The following is a 26,747-nucleotide window of genomic DNA, read 5'->3' as shown; positions in this document are numbered from 1 at the left end:
CTATGATCGGAGAGTATCGAATGAGTGAGTAGCATGTGTAGCGCGCGGGCTTGTAAAGCCTTGCCACAGGAGCGAGCTGGTCGGTCAGTCAGGTCAGTATTAAGCTAAACCGGGTTTTGTCCACTTTGTTGGTGGCCAACCCCTCCCTATCAGTCTCCAAATGCCGTGGATTACTCTTCACCCGACGAACGAGTTCGATTCTCGAGCGGATTTTAATTGGAAGATGAGAAATGAGTTTATATTTTGGGGGATTATTCAAATTTATTTTCAATTTCCGCTAATTTGAATGCAGCCCGACAAAGTCGGACCGGGCCTGCCTGCCTGCCGAACCAACCCGAAACAGGAGAAGGAGTAGCAGTAAAATAAAATAAACAACAACAACAAAAAGAAGCCGAGCGAACTCCCCGACGCAGCTTCCGAACCATGGGAAATTTATAACGCTAATAAATTGGCAACACAGAAGGATATGCCCTTGCCGTCCATCCGTCCCTCCGTCGAGTTGGCTACTAAGATTGGCGATTAAAAATTATTGTTAATAAAAAATGATATTCTTGACCACCCCTATCACACACACACACGCAAACCGAAATTTGACCTCATATTTTCGAATGAAATGAAGATGCATTTGGAAGAATTGTGCGGCCAGCTTTTTGCATTGCAACGAATGTCAAATGCGGTGCGGTAACGAGACGTAGGAAGGTTCATTTCCTTCAGCAAAAGTGACCAGCTGCTGTCCCGAATGCCACTAGGTGGGCCGCTCAGACCTCTCGATCATATATTTTACATCAGGCGAATGAGGTAGCAATCAAAACTCGCATGAAACATGAAGCGAAGCCGTCACAAATAATCCAACCGGTAGAGGGTTGCGAAGCACCGCGGCCGGTGGTGGCCGAAATATTCAAATCGAGACGAACATAAATTGGGTATTTAAAAAGGCGCACGGTATTAAATCATCAGAACGATGAATAAATGTTGGCCGGTGGCCGATACGAGGCGAAGCTCTAAATACGGAAAAGGAAGAGGATGGATGGATGTGAAGAGTTTATTGGCGGATAACATTGCTCTGTCATACGGGTAAGTTGACCTATCAGTTGAGCACTCTTTCAGCACGCGGACCGGTCTGGGTTCAAATCTCATCAAGCATTGGGTACCTCTCGCAGTCTCAAAAAAGGTTTTTCAGGTATGGCCAAAGGTTTTTCGTGAATTGCAAACAAGTTTCTTCTCTCCCTATATTAACGGGATGACCTTGAATTTACCAGGATCTCCCAAGGATTTGTTCGAAGTTGTCTCTGCAGCACACCACCAACGATACACTCAACGCTCTCTGTTTTGCTCCTTTCAGAAAAGCCTTAAAGTACTTGCAAAATTACTTTGAGCGCTAAGCAGTCAATAATTAAATTATCCCCGAGGTAGAACATCTGTTGTAAAAATCCCACACTCACGCTCCACCTCCGGCTCTGCCAGTGCTCTGCATGTTCATTAGCTCCCGAAATGACATTTTGCTAGGTCAACATTGTTGCCTTTAGCGCTGTGCTTCGTCGGTTAATTGCAACTCCGGTTAATGTCAGATACGTTCCCGAACCAACCACCAGCAACCAAAACACATACTCACACGCTTCTCTGTACCGTAACACAGACCGGGCTGACTGCTGCTGCCATGCCAAACCATTAAACAATAATCATCGCGCAGAATCCAAACATTAACCGCTTCCCAAAATGGTCAAGCGCCAGTAGCGACCGCGACGAAAGAAAGGGCAGCAGCGTTTTTTGTCGTTCGTCTAGCTTTTTTTGCGCTCGGTTGCGCACATGCGCGTGCTTTCTGATGGCGAGTAGCAGCAGCAGCGGTGGGTAGGGATAAAAAGAACGCGCCTGCCTGCCTGCCTGCGATGGCTGACGTTTCGGAACGTTGCCTGGTGCTCGAGAGCAGCTCGTCGGTGCAGCTGTGATGCCGAAATGCATCGCTCGACGGCATACCCACACGTACCACGCACACGGGTGGTAGCACGGGTGGGTCGGCTGCTGCACTTGCACTTTGCTAATGGACGCACACGAATGCAGGCCAATCGGCTATCGGCTTGCAAAACGGTTGTCATTTACCACTTTCGTTCGCGAAACCATTGATCGTGCACTCGTGAGAGTATTCGCGAGCTAAGCCATCGATTTTGTATCAAATTTCTACCGAGAACTGAGACAAAAAAGGCTGAGCAGATCCGTCTGATTTCTCCTTTGAACTTGCCAGGTTGACCTTCGCCAGTTTGGCCTGTACAACCTGAAGCATCCTCAGGATGCTCTTCTGTTCCTTCAGCTGCAAAAATTGCTTCATTACACGAACAGAAATCCCTGAGTCCCGCACAGCATATGTTTTGCTGATACTTCCTGCAGGCCAGATTTTTCACTCACTGCACGTCAGGATGCTCCCTCGTATCCGTTCGATCGTAATTAACCTCATCATTATCATTACCAGTCATTAGCTTCCCTAATGACCGAATATCCAACAATCCCGCATAATAAACGTATCGTTCCTTCGTCCCCCTCCTCGGGATGATCTATATCTTTGCTGGACTACACCGTGACAGGCTGGACAGCAGCGGTTTGATGCGGCAAACGACTTTGTGGGGGCACAGAGACACTGCATCCCTTTGCATTGAATGGGATATAAAGGATGCAGTTGCAACAATCTCGGTCGGGTCGGGAAGACAGAACGAGGGTCCAGACAACAATAACCATCATCACCAGTAGCATCAGCAGTAGCAACCGCAGTTGAAGGTTGTTGTTGGTGGTGATGGTGTTTGCATTAAAGCGGATCATCATAAAACGGTCCTGCACATCTGCACAGCTCATTGTATGCGGGCTAGGGCACAAATCAAAACATTGGCAACTGATGACATGCTAGTTGGCGGACCCCTTCAAAGTCATCCTGGTGCATCCATTTGCAGCAAATGCTTTAAACTGTTTGCCGATGAGGGATCAACGAGATCGGTTTGATTGTCAAATATGGCTAGGGTATACTCTCCTTCACATTAGCATTAGGGGTTGACTTGGGCATTTTGTGTCCTAATTATCCTTCCTCAGATATTCAGATTTTTGAAGTCTCTCACCTGTAGAAAAGAAAATAAGAAAATTTTATTTCCCATTAGTAGAAAGTTCAGACTAGCTTGGCATCAATTTCGCTGGCACATAAAACATTGACCGGCTCCCGACCGGCATTCCCGACTCGCAACAAGTCAATCGATGGTGAAATGTTAATGATTCGCTTGCCACCGACGGTGACCACAGTCGCATAAATCCATTACTCACCCCCGTTGAGTTGGGCTCGGGGGCCGTTGAACGAATCGGCAATCGTGTGCAGCTGCACCATCACCAGCAGTACTAGTGGTAGTAGTAGCAGCACATTTGTCGGCATTCGACTTCCTCTCAACACCCTTGAGTCTTGTTAAAAACGCATAAATCTTGCCATCGAAACCGTGAAACGACGTCTCCGGTCAGCCGGTAGGCCCGCTTATTAACAGCCAGCAATCGGACGGCCCCAGAAGGAAAGCATTTCGTCACGGAACACGGTGCTGGATGGCGCAGGCCGTGTGCGGTTTAATTAAATTTAGAATGAAAGTTGTTAACCGCAGAAACCACCAGCTGATTGTTTGGCATTTGGCAGCACGAGAAGCGTGCTTAAAGTTTACCAGCTTTTGCACAAATTGTAGCGAAAGTTAATGTTTTATTACAATTTTGGAAAAATAGTTTTGGTTCGTTTTCCCAATCATGTGTCACTTTCCAATAAATTAAAGGCAAATTGTTAGCCTCCAATAATGTTGGGTCAGGGATAAAAATAACTCGCCACGAACGGTGCGAGGACTCAGGGACTTTTGTTTAACCCAAACACAACACCCCGCTCTCACACACACACACACACACAGTCGAACCAATTGAGGTCGATAAATTATTCAGCTTTATTTTGTTCAGCTGTCTGTCTCCCTTACTACTAGCAGAAGGGGGAAATTGGCGACCCTTCTGCCCGCGGTAGCGAATCCGGCCGCGTGCTGTTGCCCCTGGAGTGATTGGCTAATCGGGTGCTCCGAAAAGGAACGGCTAGGAAGGCAACAGGGCAGTGCGGATTATTAAGCAATTTTTATGCGTGACAGTTCCTCGCTGTCGGTAGTCCAACGGTGGAACGCACATGGAACGGTTATAGTTGTGGATAGGGATTGGGAGACAATCGTAGTTCACTATGAGGTACTTTATTGCACCTTTATTGAAGGTGAGTAACTCGGAAATGATTACCAAGAAGCTTGGGAGGAAGGTCCAGTAATTCCTAATATCAAACCCAAACACCCCAAAAACTCCCATCAATTCAATTTCTTGAAGTTCATCAATTCTGATGTCTCTTCAAGACCTCAAAATTCCTTGACTCTCCCTCGTTCTCTCGCTCTTTCTTGCATAAAGTCTTAATGCGTGCCGCGATCACTTCACCTAGCGCCCTCCGACCGGATCGTTTCTCACCGATCATCTTCAGGCTTCCCCGTGGAGACACTCTTTTATTTATCTATCCCGGAAGATCATCTAAAACCGTTCGTAACATCTTAATCATCTAACCGCCTCCTCCGAGAGTGCCGTGCGGATGAAGACGGTGGGACATACACGCACGGGCGCGCGCCCTCGGAGGTGCCGGTTGCTTACATTGTCGTGTGACAAACATTTCGTTTTACCGAACCTCAATGGACCGGGCCCGTTCCTGGTCAGTCAATGATAGCTCGCTTACTTCTTCCCCGATGTCCAGCGACGACCTCCGTCCGGGCGTCGCGATCGCAATCGAGCCACAGATGGCTCTTCCTTCCCTCGGACTACAAACACGACACGACGGTTTGGACGGCACAGCCTGATACACACACCGGGACAGGGACCCGCACCGAACCAAAGACGGCAAAACCAAAGTCAAAGGCCCATATTCGGATCACCCAACGCGAACTTGCTGGGTGTCCTCGGTTGATGTGCGTCTTTATCTCGTTCTTATGTCCGTTCTCATTCGTTTTATGCCCGCAGTAACGTCCGTATCTTGTTCCGACCACCGGCCTCCCCCCGCACCCTTCCGATCACACAAATGTGTCCTTTCGTGTTGCGCAACTTCCCTTCTCCCCGCGCCGACTTCGCCCAGCTCGGATGGGGTTGCGTTCTTAATCTGGATAAATCATTTCCTAAATGGTTTATGTCTGTTTTCCGTTTTCGATTGTATTTCACACCAAATCGAAACTACCGAAAACGAGTGGTTCAACTCCGTGCGTGGCTCTTCCACCGGCTCAGTGGGTTCAGGTTACCTATGGACACGTTTGGCCTATAAAACATGTTTGGCACTTTTGAATGAATAGAAAAGCTACACGCAAAAGCATGACTTTAGAATAGTTCTCTGAGAGCACTCCGACAAAAAAGAGATCAACTCAAACACCGAAAGCCTTCCCGGTGTAACCCGTGTGTGCGTGTTGGAAAGCGCAAGGGACGAAACCCACCGTCAAGACCCCTCGGTGCTGGCAAGACACCGACACCAACAGGCCGGCCGGCCTTCTGTGGTCGGCCACCAAAGTCAAAACGGAATAGAGAAACGGCGGTGGCGGTGACTCATAAAAAACAATATTTTGACATTTCAATCTAAAGAAGATTATACTTTTTTTCTCTCTCTCTCTCTCTCTCTCTCTCTCTCTCCCTCTCTCTCAGCCGGTGTACTGTTGTGTGCCCTGTGCCTGTCAGCTGAGAAGTGGTTGAGCAGAAGGAACAAAAAAGAGTTGTCGATCGAGGGAAGGCCGACGGAGTGGGAGACCTTGTGCTATTGTTATTTGCACCGTGGTTAAGCATTCACAACAGCAGCTTGATTTGTTGGAGGTCTTCGAGTGAAGGAACTTGCTTTACAAACTCCGCAACTTCTTCTTTATTCCAAGTACATTAATTTAAATAAATATTTTAAGTAAAGCACTTCAAAACCATTTTACCGAACCAAAAATCACAAGCAACAGGACCAACGACAACCAACCCACCCACCAAGGGAACTAACAAGCATGACAGCTCGGAACGATAACATCGACAGAGAATAAGGGGCGGCGGGGCGAGTCAACGGAGAAATCACTTAAAACATGATACGGTCGAGCATAAAACTCGGCAATAAATTAATTCTCCAATTTTCGAGAGTGAAGCAGAAAATGACCGGGCGAGCAAAACTGCACAACGTTCGATTCGACACGATATTGAGCCCGGCATTGATAATGGGTGAGACCGTGTGAGTGACGAGAACGTGGGGGCACTAAACGAACGGCTGTAGCATTAGTCATGAAAAACAGCATAGTTATGATCGGACAGTGGTCCGTCAGAATGCAAAACGCACCGGTTGGTTGTGTCGAATTGCATGCGTGAGTGAGGTCCCTGCCGTTGCTGTTCTTTGGGAGCGAGACGGCTCCATCGTGTGTGTGTGTGTGTGTGTGTGTGTGCCCTGAAACGTATTATGACAATTCGTGTCCAAATATGACTGAAATGAATTTGACTGGTATGGTGGAAGCCGACTGGCGGAGCGAGAGAGGAACCCCTCCCCATCTGACATTGGGGGCATCGTTAGCACATTCGTTGCCCTCGCGAAAGCTTCCTTCCTTCCTTCCTTCCGATGCCGTTGGGTGGCACATCGGATAGAGGGTGGCAGAAGAAAAACGACGCTACGCTCGAACTGCAAGACCACCCACGAAGAGTTCCACGAGTCCCCCGAAAGCGAACGAAGAACGACCGTAGAGAAACTGCACCAGCGACCAGCCAATGCAATGCGCGATGGGTTGTGCACTGTAACTGCACAAGTTGCAAGGTTCGCATTCGCAGTGCAGAGAGTGGAGTTGAGTTTGGCCCCGGTGCAACACTTTTGCATCGTTTTGTGTTTTTGTTTTTCTTGCTCCGGACATGTCGCTGCCACATACTCCGATACGGCACCAAGCTTCACGTCAGTTTTTATGAAGCAACCCATTAAACTCGTACGTCAGAGGGATCAACATTTGATTCATATGTTAATTAGCGTTGTCAGGATGTGGAGTTCTGTGTGTGTGTGCGCTTTCGTCCGTGAAAGTTGAAGAAATGTTTATAAATGATGCTCCTCATCACTCATGAGGCTTCGCTGTGCACTTGCGGCTGCAATAATTTATTGTGATTTTACTCATTGCAATGGTCTAGTGATTCTGTATTAGCTCTGACCTGCCGGAAGTTGTGGGATGCGAATCTCTCATGGATCAATCTTCTAACTCTATAAAATCCTACAACATCGAATATCCGCTAATTTCTTGTAAGTTGGTCTAGATATCAAACAGAGGAGTCGGTCAAAACACCCCGAGTCTAGGTTGAAATCCCTAGGAGATAAATCAATTCTTTTAGTATCCCAGTTCAAACCCCAAAACAGTCGTTAACTTTATATGCTCAAATATAATAAAGGACGAGGAAAATATGTCACAAACTGATGACAGCTCGATAATCCTATCAGCTAAATCACTGTCCCTTCAACTCTGCAGCTAATCATCAAAGATCTTTACCTTCGCCTAGGCCCGCCATTAGGTTGTTACCCCCTGGTTAGACGATATAATTCATAGAACCGATAATTAGCTCCAATCAACACCAACAGATCTCAGGCGATGAATCATGTAGAACGATTCTGTGTCCCTCAGCGCAGGAATCTCCCCGCTTCGCTATGTGCAGTGTCATTTCGCATATTTTACCCACGATCGCGCACCAACACACGGTAGCCACCACGAAAATGTCAACCAACACGTTGCGCAGGAGCAGCACCAGCACGATCGATCAAACCCGCACAAACCCCCGGAGGCAATAGATTAATCATCGGCATTCGTTTGCTAGACGTCGATTTTCAATTAAAACATCCGCGAGCGCGCGGGCTGGCTCACGGCACACACGCGGGACCTGTCACCGCAGCACCGCAGGTGATCTCACCTGTATTAGAATTGGTAATCGCGGCCCTCGCGAACAACACCGGATTTAAACCCGAGCGAGCGTGTGCAGGGTTTCTCTCGCCTGTGTCGCGTCCGAAACCGATTGGCCGATTGGCTTATGCGTGTGCTGTGTGTGTGTGTGTGTCCCGAAAAAAGTGGTCCACGACCCGGCTGTGCGAACGGGAACCGGATTCGCATCAATCGCGCAGATGGAAAAGAGGTGAGAAAAGTCCGACAGACAGACCAAGACAGACCGAACGGATGGATGCAGCCGGGCAGGCCTAGGTAAGCGAGCGTGGTCGGTTTTTTCGCAGCTACGATTGAGCAATTCAATCCCGTCCAATCCCGGAGGCGGCACTTAATTACAGACGGTTGCAATTATTAAATTATTCCACCATCATCATCATTATCAGCATCATCATCATCAGGAGCAGCACTGCGATCGCTGCTCGCTCACGACGACGCTACTTACGCACGCACAACCCTGCCGACACCGGATGTGCAGTCGCGGTGGGGTTAGCTTTTTTTTTGTCTCGCTCTATCACCACTACTGTCCCCAATGCACTGCAATTTTCCCGCATTTTCCATGCCATTTTCCACACGCGGGGCGTTTTTTTTTGTCTGCGATGGGGAAACGGGTTCCCTGGTGCCGGACCAGCTGCTTCTGGCCGATGATTTATGGATTAGAAAACGTGAATTAATCATCGTCGCATCAACACGTCGTGGCATTTTGCACAAACTCGTGCGCTTTTCACGGTACGCTGCACACACACACACACACCCGATCACGAGTGATCTACGCTTGGCTGTTTGGTACCTGCACCCCGTCCTTCCTGGCGGGTCCGTGGAAAAATGCGAGTAACGAGACCAGCGGGTCGGGCTCTATCGGTGGTCGAGCGAGGGCCGGTGCATGACGGCCATTAGCACCGGTAATGATGAAATTATAACGTTCTGTTTTGCTGCTACCGTGTTACCTCAAATCAACCGCGGAGGTCATCCAAACTCCGTGCGGATGACGCGACTGCGATGGGTTTTAATTGACTTACGTAAAACCCTGCCGCTGATCATCGGGTTAGGTAGAGGATCGGAAAGATCACACAAGCTCATTGTTTTAATTGTCTTTTTGCGAATCGAATGTCACTGAGTGACATTTCAATGTCCCACCGATCGATCGTGCTTTATATATGAGCGGTTAATCGAAACATTTTAGAAATCCTATTAGCAGGCTGAATTCTTCGAATTCTAAAACTCCTCAGAGGTTTAGAATTTGCTTCCTTGATCGTAATTGAAGTTGTCACCAAGAAGTGCTCGACTGCTAGAAGGACTTACCCTAGTTTCCAGGTGTCAAGGCTCCATCGTTTCATAATGTAGCAATCGCCCAATTACTTTCAATCGTAATTCTCGATGTAGGAGGTCCTTATTGTAGCTCTTCCAGCACCTTTTAAGGGACACAAATGTCACTTCCTCGAAGCCGCCCTCCAGCAAAGACAACGGATTATGCGGAAAATAGCGCAAATTAAAACACCCCAAACAGCAATTCCCCGAACTACCGTGAAGCAACTCGTAAAGTTGAGGGAGCAAACACCAAAAATACCGCTCTCCAGCCACAAACGCAAATTAGCGTCCCTTTCGCAGGAAAACTGCACAAACTGCAACATGGAAGCAATTGCCAAGTGCGCGCACGACCTGGGTGGTCCCGGTCCGAGCTCCGTTCGTTGACTCACTTATGTTGCCCTTTTGGTTGCTTCCTGTGCCTCGTAATATCCGCCGACCGACCGACTCTCACACACACACACACAAGCAGTCATCCAAACGACACATATCCGTAAGGTCGTTACCGCGCGGCGAAGCCTCTAAGGTCCCTGTGGTCCCTCCCGTGCCAGTTGGAGCATTTTAAAGATATCTTCTTCGTCGCTCGGTTCTTATTGCTACGCGCACAGTTTGTTGTTTTCGGGACCAGAAACTGCACTTAAAATGCAGTTCCATACACATTCCTGCTGACCCGCTGCTTCATCCGCCAATGCTTTGAGACGTTTCTGTTTTTTGTTGTTATTTCTCTAGGGCCCCCAGTCCGTGTCCAACTTTTTTTTCGGGGCCCTCGTCAAAGGGGTTTGCGTCGCAAAGAGGGGGAGAGGAGTGCGTACTTTGCATTCGGTAATTGACAAATGAATCATTTGCGGAGTGTAACGGACCTGAGCAGATAATATCGTACCGTGGGGCGGGAAATTTGCTACACAAACACGGCTCGCTACGACTTACGACCGATGAATTATTCATTCAATTTATTAGTTTTTATTTCACTTTTGCTTATTTATTTATCGTTAAGTTGTGTTTAATTTTCTCACAACAAACACTTCATGCATTTCAAATGTTCTCTTTCTTTAACAACATTTCCTTTATTACTTGTTTTGTTTCATGTTTTATGTGTTTCATGTTTGCTTTTATCCGTGCGTCCATTCTCCTCTTCTTCTACTTTCAATTTCATTCACATCAAAGCTTCTCGTAACCACATTTCTTACGCACCACAGATTCTTCTATCACGTTTTCTTCGCTGGCACAGGCTCTTGTTCTTGTTCCTCCCAAAGTCCCAAAAGCGTTGCTTTATGTCTCACTTAGCAAAGCCCAAAACTGTCACGTAGCGTGCCCATCAAAAAAGGCACACTACAACAAAAAAGTGACAAATTTAAAGTGTTCATCCGGGTGGGTGGGCGAACAGAGACCGACGCAATAGGACGAAGTGGGTCTGCCTCTGCCTGTTGATAACCTGTGGGCTCGAGCAGAAAGAAAGAATCCCAAACTGTGACCACAAGTCGGGCCCGGTTTTTGAGCGCTCGACTCTCAATCAATGTGTGTGTGTGTGTTTCGATTCGGGACCAGGGCTTGAGTGCGATTTCGGAGAGGTCAGTTAAGTCGTCTTTGGCCGAATTATGTGTATCTTTATGACATAATTTATACGCGCGCTTGAACGTTACTTCAAAGATACGGAATGCGAAGAGGGGTTAGAAGAGAAGCTGATGCATAAAACCTCATTTGCACTTGAGCGATTGATACGTGCATAGAATAGCACATTTATTCCATAACAAATTAAAATAATCATCACACAGATCTAATTGGTGTTTGTAGTTGAAGCATGCAAGTATTTGAAACCTCTAATTGATCCTTCCTTGAAGCTTCACGATCGCCTCCAATGGATGGTCGCGACATGACAGGGCTGAGGTTCAAATCCCATCCTGACCATCGCTCCTTAGTGACAACTGACTTGACTCTCAAACTACGTGGTATCATTTAGTCTATAAAGTAAAAAATGGCAAACATGACCTTAGAGGTGATTAGGACAAGAAGAGAGAAAGAGAGATCGTCTCCAAAAAATCGTGTCAAACTTTGGGTAAAGAATTCCAACCAGCCAAGATCATCTCAACATTTCCATCGTTTAACATCAAAGAACAAGATCTAGTTCTTCGAGTTATATTCCAACAGTTTCTTGATAACCTCCAAAGGTTAATTCAGGTTCTGTACTGTCCTTAAAATACTCCGAAACAACCATAAAACGAGATTCCTAGCGTAAGCATTTCAATCAAGAATACTCATCCTCCACAGTATTTTAGTAATTCCACAAACATTTCACCTCACCAACTCCGCAAATAAGATTGCAAAGCGATCGCCTTCCCAGCCAAGAAGGCGAGAACTAACTCCCAACACACACACACATAAAAAGCCAGCATCCCCTTGGGCAGCCTCCCGCTGGCCGCTGGATGTTACGGTATTTTCCCAATCTATCTTCTTCTCTTCCGCTGGCTAATATTGTCCTGCCCATCGCTGGGAAGGCTGCCTCCTCTGCCTCCAGAAGGCAGCAACAAAAACCCGCCAGAAGACCCATTTGTGATCGGTGGATTATGATAAACGAAGCGATTAGGAGTGAGCGTGCGTGCGCGTTTCCCAGGTCTCCCGAAATAAAAAAAAAAAAAACGGATGCCCGAAATTATGCTGACGGCGGCGTCATCCATATCCCTGCTTCCTTGGGTGGTCACCCGGTGGGTGGTCAGAGCGATATGTTTTGTCGTTCTGGTTTTGCTGCTCTCTTTCGATTCTTTCTCCTGCCGTGTTTCCTTTTTTTGCACCAGTTTTCTGTTTTGCCTTTGTTTTGTCTCTTATTTTTGCTCACACGATCGGGGTGCACGGGAAAACAAAACGATACTGCACGATCGAGAGGGAAAAAAAGGGACCACAGTGCGGCTGAGGTCGTAAACATTCCAAGGTGTCATAAAAAGAAACCCTTCACACTTCGGCACCTTCTGGATCTTTTGAAGAGCACAACGAACAAGAGAACGTCCAGCTATTCAAGGTAGACGACGAACTTCTACCAAACTTAACTCCGAATTCGCCCAAAAAAAACACCAAACAGAGACCGCGGTTTACGACACGGAGCTAATTCCCAGCTTTTTTTTATTATTGTTATACTACTTCCTTTCTGCCTAATTCTGTCATAAATTAATCATAATTAATCGCCTCTGTCGTTTCGATCGGCCAATATATGGGCATGAGGAGGATCGTTTATGATGCTCCGTGTCTCCACCGATCAGCCGACTCGCGACGGACCTAAACAATCTATTAGCGTTTCTTGATTGATTCACATTGGGGCCATTCTTTTTGTACTCCCTCTCTCTCTCTCTGTCCTAACACCTTCAAGAAGCCGCCAGAAGCCCACAGTGCACATATTATTAGTGTGGAGAAGTGCACTTCACAAGTGGGTACATGACGATTTAATTGAGGACTCCAATCACAGTTACTCGCGATGGCAAGATTGATCGATAATTAATCTTAATGTGTGCGCTTTTGCTGCCAGAAGCAGGATGCACTTCGGTGACGCCACTGACCCTCCTCCTTCCTACCCGCTTACCCAGCCCGGGTAGATTATGCTCTTGCTCCAGTCTAATTAATTCATCAACCAATTAATTACGACGAAGAGAGGGACCCGGCGCATGTCCCTGCTAGCCCTTTTTTGCTGTCACACAAAGGCGCGCATAAAGTTGAGATAAGTCGATAACGCAAAAAAAAACTCACAAACACACATACACCAGAATAAGAAGGTAAGGAAAAATCATAACTCAAGGGAACAGGTGCGATAAGATTAGCCACCTCGCGTCAGTATCAAACGACACGGAGATGAAAAATCGTAATTTAATGCACACCGACGCTCCGACGGTGAGCTAGTGCTAAATGAATTCATTCCAGGTTTTGCTGGTGGAACGGTTTATCATACGTCGCTCGGAAGGTTCGCTGGACATTAATATTCGGGCTCTATCGCGAAACTTTAACGCGGTCGTTAGTGTGCTGATGATGAGGAAGGAACGGTTTATTATTTCGCCAAGGATAGATGATTTACGGCGGGACCGAACTATTAGGGCGTACCGAGGCTTACTGTGCGAGAGCCTATAAAGTGAGCTAATTTTATACAAACTAGCGCACGCGTAAATCTCTTATCTGACCACGATTTGGAGGCTTTTGTTTGAATTTCTAGCACCAATTAGAAGTGGGAGATAGCTTAAAGAGCTTTAAGTTATAGTCCATAAAGCATTTCAGCGTAAATGCTGCTTTAGTGTTATCTCCCTCATAAGGAATAGATTTATATACTAACGATCCGATGCCCAAAATCATGTAGTTAAATGAAACTGGAATAAAATAGCTCACCGATTCTACACGTTCCCCGACCAAAAAGCTATCGGCCAGCAAGATCACAAACCAACAAATCAACGTTTTAACGCCCGGAACGTGCTCAATCGCTTCAGTTGGTTCACCTGTCTGCCTGGTTCACCTCAGCAAGGGTCCAACAATCAAACCCAGACCCAAGGCACGATAGTGATCGACCGACATAATGCAACAATTGCGTTTCACTGCTGCACCCTGACCGAGGAAGAGAATTAATACCAGAGCGCCAGCCACCGTTCAACTCCCTTATCGTGAGCTTCACGCAACGTTCACGCCATTGGATACTGTGGGTCGGTCTTCGCGAGGCACTTCCTAACATCTGGACTTGGGCCAACAAAAAAAAAACCCCCAACCTCCAATGGCGGGAGTTGTTTTGTGGCTTCTGCACATTCAAACTACCACTCACCGGGAAGCAAAGATAATCTTCCCGTCTTGGCTGCTTCTGCAGTTCTTCTCTTCTTACTGTAAACTAGCGTCGCGTCTTGATGATTGAATTAACCTCCTGCTTTGACTTGCAAGCGGTTGCTTAAGCAGGACTCCCTGCTGTTGTGCTTCGGCGGTGACCCACCTTCTCTCCTGGAGATTCCTACAAGTCCACCAGGTTAAAAGAACCTGACTATTTACACAATTCTTTCTTGGAGGCCACTGACATCTTTCGGTTCGCGAAGGGTTGGGACATCTGATCTTGGTTAGAGGACAACCGAACAAAGCTCACATCACTTTTCCTTCACGCCGGAATGCATCAGTTCGAGATTGGAGATTCCGAAATAGCGCTGCTGCACATTTTATTGCACCTTTAGCGAGAGGATTGCATCTAATCGCCAAGAACTCGAGCGATACTGCACGCAAGGACGGACTGGATCGTTGGAAAACGCCGGTCTGCCGTCCCTTTCATGGCATGAGCGGCACAAAAGCACACAGCCACACGCGTAACGCTGGTAGCAGACTCTGGCGGCTTCGGTGGCTTTTGATCAGAAAATCGACGACCGAACGGCTCTCAACTTTGGCATGGCATTTCCACCTGGCATCCCGACGTCGCTGGGCTCGAACGATCGATCGATTGGCGGTAAATTACGCTCAAACGACACACCAAAACGGCGACAAACGACGACATCACCGACGACGACGACGCGGGCCTGAATGTGATTAGGTTTTATGTAATTGATATTGTAATTGATACGGTACTTGGCCGTTTCCAATCGCTCTCTCGCCCTGGATGCCAGTGTGTGTGTGTGTGCGCACACGGTTCGCGGCACGGTTCAAAGCAACATTCCGCCGTGGCACTGCTCCGTGGTGGTAGTATAGCGTGTGTGTGCGGGCGGATGACTTGATTTCTACTTGCATGGGGCATCGCTGGAATTGGTAATTTGGTCTAATAATTCTTGCACAAATGAAAATTAGTAAATCGCTTTGGGCACACGGAATTGGAGGAAAAGATGGTGTGGAGCAATCATTAGTCATAAATAGATTAGTATGAGGACTGTGTGCCGGCTATTGAGTTTTATTGGGGTAGTTACAAACACCTAATTAGGAGTTAAATTTCAAGGAGGTCTGCACAAAGTGTGATATGTAAGAGAGTCCGAAAATCTAATTCTCCGTATATTAGGAGGCATGAGGACTCGAGGTCTAATCAAGATTCGAACCCCGGGGCTCCACAAGCTCAAAAGCGTGTCACTAATGCCGCTCGTTACCGCTTCGACTATTTAACCAACCAAGAGCCTCTAGCGTTGGAACTCGATTAAAAGAGCCAATCAGTCTAGATTCTTATACATCAACGATCTTGAAATGCTATTAAATTAACAAATATTGCTTTCATCAGCAAGATCTCCACGACGAAATTAAATTCCAATTCTTGCTTGACGTCGATCGACCATTTCAATCTCATTGCAAGATTAAGCTTCAAAGTGTCATTTAGCAACTGCCCTTCAAGCCCGGTACTAACCACCGATCGATCACGATACATTAGGCCCCTAATTAACCGAACGCAATCGGCACGATCCTTCCTGAATCCTGAAACCGTCCATCAAAACCCAAAATGGATAGCAATCACCACCACTCCCTCGCTCGCTCGCTTTCCCGTATCTGACTTCTGATTGACGTTTATGTACTACCATAGAAATGCAAATTGCTACCAAACCTACCGCCCTCGGGGCCAGTATCGCCTACGGACCCGTAACCGAAACCGATTCATCGGACTCAACTCTTCCGAGCGAATTATCTGCAAAACACACACGCGCGCGCGCTCGCACTGCGTCCAAATGGACCAATAAACGACAATTAAAACGGAAACACGAGAAACGGGAGTGGGAGCGGCCCTCTCTCTCCCTTCTCTTCCGGGCGCTCCACCACAACACAAACACCGGAAAAGTGACACATGAATGATTTATTTTCAAGCCTAATGAAATTTCCAATCGGCATCCATTTGCCAATCAATGCAGCCGTGTGTGTGTGTGTGTGTCTGATGTGCGTCGTAGGGAAGAGCTCCATTGCTCGGATTGAGCCATTCGAGCCGGCGCGGAAAAGTCGGACAACGGAAAACCGCAAAACGCCGTCCCGTGTGCTTGAGGCGGTGCAGTGCAAAATTGCATACAAGACAGAGAACAGAGACAAATACACAGGCGCGCGCTACCTTCCTACCACTACTACCTGGTAAACATGAGCTCCTGGCTGTTGTTGTTCAGGTCCTCCACAGAGGAGAAGGGGGGGGGGGAAGAAGGGCGAAGGGGTACCAGCAAACAGAAAACGCAACGACCACGTTTTCCGACACCGACAAACGGGGGTTGTTGTGCAGCGGACCGGCACGCAATGTCCTCTCCGGAACGTGTTCGAAACACACACACGCAAACAGACGCAAAGCACCGAGCTCCAACACACAAATGAAGTCAGCTGCCGTCTAATCGTCGAGTCCCTTTGGGTTTTGGCAGTGGCAACTGTGGGAAGGGCGTGGAACGAGGCAACACCGTGTCGGTTTTCCATTCGCACACTTTTCTTTGCTAGTTTCGAGCCTTTCGAGCGGCCGAGGTCTCCTGGGTCTCTCTCGCTGTATAAGGTTCATGTGCGCCTTTTGGATGCGAACAACAAAGCGAAAACGGTACGACTTTTCCTTTGCTGTGGAGTCTCTCTCTCTCTCTCTCTCTCTCTCTCTCTCTCTCTCTATTTACTGTTTTTTTTTCAACACGAAAACACACCTCAAGTATTGCACCTCGATGCACGAATGCAGCGTGCAGAACACTCGTTCCTCGTAATGTTTTAATGGCTGTGTTATGCAGTCTTTGACTTGGCTGTATAAATATCTGGGGATTTGAGAAGACTTATACTTCTTCTTCTTCCCTGACACTACAATATACCAATATTGCTAGGGTACACTTTTCCTAGACTAATTATATTGCGGTCTCTGTTAGACGAAATACTTCATTTCAATTCGTACAAGAGCCAACTCTTCTACCGACTCCTTTCTATTATAATTTGAATTTGATCTCCCGAACTCTCGTTAAGCGTTTTATTCCTTAAACGCCATTTTAACCAACTGCCCAACAACGGTGCAGGCATGGGTCTTGAGGGAGAAAATTATTACCTCTTTTGACCGGGCGCGTCAATAGCGGACGAACCTGGCACTTAGAAGCCAATGGAGGCAAAGGCGCGAGCAATATTTTTCTCTTTACGCTCCTTATGGCCTCATCGTAAGCCGTCCCAAACTAAAGGGAGGGTTACACAGTGCATAAATAAAACATTTAATTTTCCAACCGGGAGCATATTCTAGAAAAAAGGGGTCTGTAGGTCCTTCTCACACTTTACTTAAATAATTGTTGTTGGTTGATTTTTATCCGGGGGCTCAGAAGGATCTCAGACTTTAGCAGGCTTCATACTGTATTTAAATAAGCTCTAATAAATATCTCACATATCTAGACATTTATGTGATATATTCAAAGAAGTATTAGCCTTGTGAAGTCTCTTGAGTTTACTTAAGATTGAGGCATTACGGAAAACTTAAAGAAGATGACGTCTCTTATAACTTCAATGGTCGCATAGCAGGTCAAATGGAAGTTGAGCCTTGCAGCCTCTCTCTCCAACATATCTCCACAGACCCTACTAAACGTACTACAAACAAGAAGCAAAATTGACAATAATAACGATATTTACATTATTATTTTTCCTCTCCCCCATCAAATATTTCCCTCAACAGTTATCATCATATTGCACGTTCAAAAGGAAAAATAAATCGTGACCTCTTGCAGCGAGCTAGGGGGAAAGCTTCGAGCGCAGTGTAACATTCGCACACCATCAATCCACGACTACTGTTGGATCCTCGTTGGCTTCTGTCTTATGAGAACGCACCAGCGCTTTGATTCGCCGCGATTTTCCATTTCCCCATCGCTTTGTTGCCTGCAATTGTTGGAAATAGCAACAAAGAAGTAACACCGTTTATACCATCATGCGCACTTTCTTAATTGCCCGTTGGTAGGCTGGCCCCCCGAACACGTGCGTTGTTTAATTTGTTTTGCCTAGTTTGTAGTCTAGGAACTCCCCGTTTTTCCCACCTACCGACTCGAAGGGCAGAAAAACCCGACTTCGATCGGACGATCAAACGCAAATATGTCTGCAGGAGCGTGTTGTGTGGTCATTTTTGGTCCAAGTTTTTGCTATAACACTATAAAGCACACGGCAGCCAAGAGAAGCCTGGTCTGTGGTTGTGATAACCCATTAATAAGGAACGCATTTTCTTGCAATCAAAGAAGAGAAAAACAAGGCAACAGCACTCCATCTGTCGGCCACCGGGTCCTGTGATCATCTGCCACCGGTTCCGGAACAAAAGGCATTCCCAAGGTGCGTGAAATAATGTCCGTCGGCACTGGTTGCAGCAAACAGAAAAGAAAAGCCCCAGGAAAACAGCGCACCGCTCGACGAGACGGAAGTGATTCGTTGCGATCAAAAGGCCTCACTGTCGGTTGATAAATAATGCAAAATCATTTGCTTTGTTTCACAAACGCCGATTAACCGTTTTTAACCTCCAACGCTGACCTGTTGAAGAAAGGCAACACAGCTTGCTTTATGTATAATATATCACCGAAGAAGTAACCTCGCGGCGGGGGGGTTGTTGCTAATTTGCAATAACACCAGTGCAACAGATAATTGTTGTTTTTTTCCTTTAGTTTTGTTGTTTAATTATTTCTGAGCCTTTAGTAAGCGCTCTTTTCTTGTTTTGGTGTAAATTTTTCATATTGTTGACCTCGTTTTATAGGCTCTCTTGTGTGGTACACGTGCTACTGCTCAATTTCTTATGATGCATCGCTTATGCATTCAACTGGTGTTTCTTCGCACGATTTTCGCCTTATTCGCCACTCTACTCCTCGAAACAAAACCAATCCAATTTGGTGCGGACAATTCATTTCAATCACATTTTCATCTACCATTACCCCGAATGTCAATAGTACTCTCGGGAGCATCGCGAGATCGCCGGGCCTCGTGCAGAAGACTCGTTCCTCGTAATGTTTTAATGGCTGTGTTATGCAGTCTTTGACTTGGCTGTATGAATATCTGGGGATTTGAGAAGACTTATACAAATGCACTGAATGCTCTGTGAAGATGTTGGAATAATAGACCAATATCGTTATGGTACTCTTTTCCTGAACTAATTATATTGCGGTCTCTGCTAGACGAAATACTTCATTTCAATTCGTACAAGAGCCAACTCTTATACCGACTCCCTCTATTACAATTTGAATTTGATCTCCCGAACGCTCGTTAAGCGTTTTACTCCTTAAACGCCATTTTAACCAACTGCCCAACAACGGCGCAGGTATGGGCCTTGCGGGAGAAAATTATTACCTCTTTTGACCGGGCGCGTCAATAGCGGACGAACCTGGCACTTAGAAGCCAATGGAGGAAAAGGCGCGAGCAATATTTTTCTCTTTACGCTCCTTATGGCCTCGTCGTAAGCCGTCCCAAACTAAAGGGAGGGTTACACAGTGCATAAATAAAACATTTAATTTTCCAACCGGGAGCATATTCTAGAAAAAAGGGGTCTGTAGGTCCTGCTCACACTTTACTCAAATAATTGTTGTTGGTTGATTTTTATCCGGGGGCTCAGAAGGATCTCAGACTTTAGCAGGCTTCATACTGTATTTAAATAGCTCTAATAAATATCTCACATGTCTTAACATTTATTTGATATATTCAAAGAAGTATTAGCCTTGTGAAGGCTCTTGAGTTTACTTAAGATTGAGGCATTACGGAAAACTTTAAGAAGATGACGTCTCTTACAACTTCAATGGTCGCATAGCAGGTCAAATGGAAGTTGAGCCTTGCAGCCTCTCTCTCCAACATGCCTCCACAGACCCTACTAAACGTACTACAAACAAGAAGCAAAATTGACAATAATAACGATATTTACATTATTATTTTTTCTCCCCCCCATCAAATATTTCCCTCAACAGTTATTATCATATTGCACGCTCAAAAGGAAAAATAAATCGTGACCTCTTGCAGCGAGCTAGGGGGAAAGCTCTGAGCCCAGTGTAACATTCGCACGCCATCAATCCACGACTTCTGTTGGATCCTCGTTGGCTTCTGTCTTATGAGAACGCACCGGCGCTTTGATTCGCCGCGATTTTCCATTTCCCCATCGCTTTGTTGCCTGCAATGGTTGGAAATAGCAACAAAGAAGTAACACCGTTTGTACCATCATGCGTACTTTCTTAATTGTCCGTTGGTAGGCTGCCCCCCCCCCCCCCCCCGAACACGTGCGTTGTTTAATTTGTTTTGCCTAGTTTGTAGTCTAGGAACTCCCCGTTTTTCCCACCTACCGACTCGGAGGGGAGAAAAAAAAAATCCGCCTTCGATCGGACGATCAAACGCAAATATGTCTGCATGAGCGTGTTGTGTGGTCATTTTTGGTCCAAGTTTTTGCTATAACACTATAAAGCACACGGCAGCCAAGAGAAGCCTGGTCTGGTGTTGTGATAACCCATTAATAAGGAACGCATTTTCTTGCAATCAAAGAAGAGCAAAACAAGGCAACAGCACTCCATCTGTCGGCCACCGGGTCCTGTGATCATCTGCCACCGGTTCCGGAACAAAAGGCATTCCCAAGGTGCGTGAAATAATGTCCGTCGGCACTGGTTGCAGCAAGCAGAAAAGAAAAGCCCCAGGAAAACAGCGCACCGTTCAACGAGACGGAAGTGATTCGTTGCGAGCCCGATCAAAAGGCCTCACTGTCGGTTGATAAATAATGCAAAATCATTTGCTTTGTTTCACAAACGCCGATTAACCGTTTTTAACCTCCAACGCTGACCTGTTGAAGAAAGGCAACACAGCTTGCTTTATGTATAATATATCACCGAAGAAGTAATCTCGCGGCGGGGGGGTTGTTGCTAATTTGCAATAACACCAGTGCAACAGATAATTGTTGTTTTTTTCCTTTAGTTGTGTTGTTTAATTATTTCTGAGCCTTTAGTAATCGCTCTTTTCTTGTTTTGATGTAAATTTTTCATATTGTTGACCTCGTTTTATAGGCTCTCTTGTGTGGTACACGTGCTACTGCTCAATTTCTTATGATGCATCGCTTATGCATTCAACTGGTGTTTCTTCGCACGATTTTCGCCTTATTCGCCACTCTACTCCTCGAAACAAAACCAATCCAATTTGGTGCGGACAATTCATTTCAATCACATTTTCATCTACCATTACCTCGAATGTCAATAGTACTCTCGGGAGCATCGCGAGCTCGCCGGGCCTCAGCTGACGACCCAACGTCTTGAAGAAGAGAATTAAAATTGTCCCCGAAATTCCCCGTGCGACCGTTTGTCTCGAGTACGGTTGCAAGTGATTCTGAGAAATGCTGGTGCATTCCTTGGGCCTCGTACAGAAAGCCCCCTAAAAGAGGGAAGGAATGTCTTCTCATCTTGTCCCTTCTAGCCGCCGTGTGGAACATGTTTCCGTCGAGCCCATCATTATCACGTTTGTTTCTTCCGAGAGAATTAGCAATTCTTATTGCATCAATTGGACAAGCTCTTGCTTATTTTCAAAACTTAATATGTGCAGTCCCAACAAACAATACGAAAACACTAACCTGAACTAGGTCGATCGCTGTACCGTGTGCAGTACACCCAGGCAGGCCACACCATCGGTCCACCGGAGCCGGATCCGGAGCTGCCCGACCCGGAACTGGACCCCGCACTACCACCATTAGCACCACTCCCACCAGCGTTCGTCGCACTCGAGGAACTTCCACCAGCTCCGGATTCCGCTCCCTTGAGCGATCCCGTCGACGACAGGGGCGAGATCGGACTCACATCCTCACTACCAACCGACCCGACCGAGCTAACCGACCCCGAACTGGCCCGACTACTGCTGGTCGTGGTCGTACTAACCGCCGTACAGAACTGTTTCACCGTAGACAGTGCGCTCGCTATGCTACCGGCCCCAGTTGCAGTACCGCCCAACAGGGGCGCTAGTGTCGACGAGGAGGACGTTTGCTCAGACCCACCGAGCCCACCGCTGAGATCGATTGCCGACGGGTTTTTGCTGGCGGACTTTCGGCTCCCCGATGCCGATGGCACATGCTGATGGTGGCCACCTTTGGGCGTGCGCTTCATCAACAGTGGATCGGTAATGCGACGGCCAAAGTCCGCCTTCAGGATATTGTCGATGCTAAACTTAAGGCTTTGGTCGTTCAGTGCTACCGCGATGTTGTTGTTCAGGGCGGCCAGTGCTAGCTGATGCTGTTGGTGTTGCTGGTGAAGATGCTGCTGGTGTTGCTGCTGCTGCTGCTGCTGATGCAGCTGATGAAGACCGTGCATATTGGGGTTCGCCGATGGTGGTGACTGTGAGCTTTCCCGTGACGTACGGAACGCCGTCGGTGAGGTTAGCTTCGAAAGGTCACTGTTAAGATTCTGCGTAATCTGCGATATCGCACTCAGATGGGAATGGATTCCCCGGAAGTTTCCGCCCGCACCTCCCGCACCTTCTCCCGGGGAGGATGCATCTTGGCGGTAGAAATCACCACGAGTTCCACCAGCCGGCCGGAAACCCATCCTTGGTTCTCCCGGCGTTGGACTGCGATCGGATTGAAGTCCGCCCAACGTACTCTTCGCCGGGCTCATCGTTAGACCTCGTGCTGCCGCCACTATTTGCATCTGTTGACGCATCAGTTCCTCGGCGTACAGTTGCGAATTGCGAAGGAATTCTTCGTGCAGACGGGTTGGACTAGGACGTAACATTGCGGGTTGCAGCCGTGCCGCAAACTCCATTTCCGAGGGTGTATCTTTCGAGTAGCGGGACGAATCATTGCTCAGCTCATCCGGTGCGCTTAGCATTGTCGGTGGGGCACGCAAATCATCCGGGACCTCCTGCCCAACGGATAGCTCACTATCGTCACTGCAGCAGCTCATCCGATCGAGTTCTTCGTCCTCCAGCGCGGGCTTCGGACTGTCGCTAACTCTCGACGATTCTGGTGGTGTGGATGACGACTTTCGAGGCTCGGGGACAGATGCAAGTCCGAGCAGGCCGGCACCGGGCAGCATAAGGCTGGCCTTGGCCAGTGCCACACCCGCCTTAAGCGGCAGTGGTATCAGGGGTAAATTATGCGACATTATGGTGGCCATTTTGCAAAACTACCCACTGCCGACGATCCGGATATGCATTACAAACAGGGCGAGAGCGGGTGCTGTTTGTGCTATTTCAGTTTTTTGCTCAGTTTTCTATAGCTCGATTTTCTACTCTCGAAGTTCTTCTTCGCTTTCTTAACTAACGCTACATATTTTTATTTCAATCACTTCACGCACTGTTTCATTCACTGTTTTTTATCTTTTCGTTAACTTCTAATAGAACTCTAGTTCCATTATTTTGTGCTCATTTTCAACTCACTTCTTCATATTTGAGCCATATGCCACACAACGCAAAACACATCCACTCACACACTTTCGCAAGCTGAACCCGCCGTATGTCCGCTAATCTTGTCGCACGCGCGTTTCCGAATCAGTAAAAACCCAAACACTCGTTAAGGTGAAAATTAGCTAAGTAGTGGCCGATCCAGGCTCGAACAACGCGCCGCACCCGTTAATCGCTTTTTGTGTTTTTCGGTGTCCCACACGCGACACCGTTTCCGTCGTTTTTCTTCCGCGTAACAAACCGAACTAACACACACGGCCCTCTAGCCAGCTCAGTATTGATGGTGGTGGTGGCGGCGGAGAGAGAGATGGAGAGAGAAGGGAGAAGAGCAGGAAGGAGGGAAAAGCTTCTCAAGCGCAGGATGCGGAACAGGCCGATGTGGTGAAGCAGGGACAGAGCTCGCGCACGGTACCGGCACGGGAAAGCGCGAAAATCGAACGCGAAAACAGTCGTTCCATCGCGATACACTTGAGCCAACTGAGAGGCAATTCCAATAAGAAATCACCACAAGCAGCAGCAGCGCGGGCACACAAGCGTAGTAGGCGTCGTCTGCCGTGAGTCAGAGTCCGTCTCGCACACCGGGCGCATGCTCTGAAGGTCTCTCTCACTCACGAGACGTGCACGAGAGAAAGAGAGAGAGCGAACGACCGTGCACACGCTTTGTTTCGATTGCTTGCCTTGTGTTGGATTAAATTAATATCACGCACTCATCTCGTACCAATACAGCCGTACGGGAAGCTGTATGCTTTGCGAAACATAACCGTCGGTAGGAGTGGCTTTGTTTCGAGGCGGAGCATAAGCATAATTCTAATTGGAATTATGCTGCACACGATCGCCATCGAGCACACACATGCGCACGGCCGTCTGTATACACGGCATCGTTTATCCCCACTCGTTTCCGTCGACGTGTGGACAAGCATCACACACACACACAACCGATGCAGCGGCGATTCGATGATAAAAGCTCTACAGAGGTAGGAGAAAAACACCGAAACATGTGTGTAATACATACAGCTCGCTATATTTTCGATTCGATTTTATTTCACTCCGAGCTCGGGTGCTTATGTGTTTCGTGGGCCGTTCTTGCTTCCTTCTCGTTCTTGAATGCTCTGGCGGGCGGTGTGTTGCCCCGAACAAAAGCGCTGGCGCTGCAGATCGTCCGAAGCGCACCAGAGCCAAAACAGAACCGCAATTAGAGGCATCATGTCGTTTTTCGGTGTGCTTTTCCCTGTGCTGCTCCCCGGGCCTCCCTGAAGTTGACTTTTAAGCTTCCACCGCATGGTAAATAGGACGGTCGCGCTGTGTCCCGGCTCGTTCAGATAAAAATGTCCCCCACAGGAAGGGGATTATGGATGGTGCGCTGGAGAGCCCTTTCCCAAGCTAATGAGCTCTTCCAGCTCCGAAAGCTTTACGGGAGGGGTTTTATATAGCATAAAAGCATTATGAAGCATTTATGCTGGTCCGATGGTGCCGGTTCAAATTACTGGCCTGTTACTTGATTTCGATTTCGTTGCCCGAACGCTTCAAAGGGACACAAAAGCTTTTGCCAGGAAAAATCTGGATCCAAACCAAATGGAATCCTATCGGGAGAACATCGGACTGGCGTTTACAGTGCGTTACAAACTTTGGTGCGTGGTACGATTTAAATCATTGTGTTTGATATATCTTTTACTGTTTCAATGCTCTGCATCAATGATCTAGCCCCTTAATGGCCCAACAGAAAGAAAAAGCTGGCGATTTAAACCTTCAACCACTTAGTTAAGGGTAAGCTTTTCTATCGTCATTTCCATCTTGATCTTGACTCACCATCCGTTTTTTTTCCCCTCACGCGGGTCACCACCATTTTCCATTGAACCATTCCGGCCGGTCCAATGCTATTTCCATGCCAGCCCAGGCGCACCGATGATGGGAAACGATGTCGAAGATGATAAAACATGCCCATCCGCGATCCGCGATTACCATCGTCCCGTGTGCAACTTTTGCAACTCAGTTGTACCGAGCGTCCCGCGGTCTCTATCTCTCGCCCTCGTACTTTCCTGGAGGGTTTTTTTCGCTGTCCCACCGTGCAACCGTGGCCGTAGTAAATTATCGTCCGCAAGTTTGCAGAACGCAGCGTCACGACGATAGCTCAGGGAACTGATGGAGATGAATCTGTGTTTTTTTTCTTCTTCCGCCTATTCCATTCCCTGGCTTGCCTTTCTGGAGCATGGACTGTTTATTTATCGGATAATGGTTGGATATAAAGCAGATAAAGCTTAACAACAAACAGAGCAACAGGCGCTGCATATGAAACACGAAAGGAAAGGAGCGTTTGCGAACGTTCGTTGGAATGTTAAGTAGCTGAGATATGAATTAAATTGCGCCTCAATCGCGCAGTTCATTTTGGGTGAGTTAAAGATCTATGTTGAAGGTGTTGATAATCGGGATTTGCAATTAATAAAGTTTATTAAATTAAAGAAGGTTTGTAGAAGACTTTCATTTTCGAAATAGACGTTAAACCAACTTAGATTCAATATTCTGAGATCTAATCTAACCAGCGAACCGATTTCTCAAATATCAGAGGACAACATTATGATAGGAAAGGTGCTCTAGAAGACCAAAACTACATCCAACCATGATGTAGAAAGATCTTCTTCTTTTGTCGAGGTATTTCACGATACGGCACAAGCGTACAGCTTCCTGGGCCATTCTGTATTACTTCGTGAGTTTAACAAACTTCTGGGTTTGGGGGCTGGAAAGATAGTCCATATGCCCTTCAGATCATTCTCGGTATCTGGGAAGATCCGGAAAGAACTCTAGCAGCTCCATATCCATATCCAAGGATAGATTAAGTTGCGGGTTTCAGTATTGTCTCTAAATTAGCATAAGAGCTCTTGTCGTTGTAATCGTCCACAATACGCGAAAATCGATCATCTTTAAACTATGGATAAAGAAACTGAAGGTCCAATGACGACGGGAGGGACAATGAAGACAGATTCTATATTCCTCTATTTTGAGATCTACCAGGGAGACTTACCAGTGCTCTAGCAATTCTACAAGGGCTACTAAGCTTATGGTTTTCTTCTCTAAACAACATTGAAACTAGGATTGCCAAAGTTGATAGAAGCTGAAATTTTTCTAATATAAACAGCCTAATAGACAATCAGATCTAACCTTTGGATATCGCAACAAAGTCCAGATATTACTCAGGAAGGACTTCTA

At 47.1% G+C, this 26,747-nt stretch overlaps 1 protein-coding gene across 1 annotated transcript in view; it reads right to left on the bottom strand.

Moving 5' to 3' along the window:
• LOC118513810 (homeobox protein invected) overlaps nucleotides 1-24,034 on the bottom strand; it is a 61,239-nt gene extending 37,205 nt beyond the window's left edge. The window contains exon 1 of the mRNA XM_036060038.1: nucleotides 21,727-24,034. Coding sequence (XP_035915931.1) covers nucleotides 21,727-23,260 — 1,534 coding nt within the window. The 5' untranslated portion in view covers nucleotides 23,261-24,034. The remainder of the gene's footprint in view (nucleotides 1-21,726) is intronic.
• Between the last annotated feature and the right edge of the window lie 2,713 nt (nucleotides 24,035-26,747).

Source organism: Anopheles stephensi, chromosome 3 (genome assembly GCF_013141755.1).
Source record: "Anopheles stephensi strain Indian chromosome 3, UCI_ANSTEP_V1.0, whole genome shotgun sequence".
In the NCBI taxonomy this organism is placed as follows: domain Eukaryota; kingdom Metazoa; phylum Arthropoda; class Insecta; order Diptera; family Culicidae; genus Anopheles; species Anopheles stephensi.
Note: the sequence above shows the minus strand (reverse complement) of the source record. Positions and strands in the feature narration are given on the sequence as shown.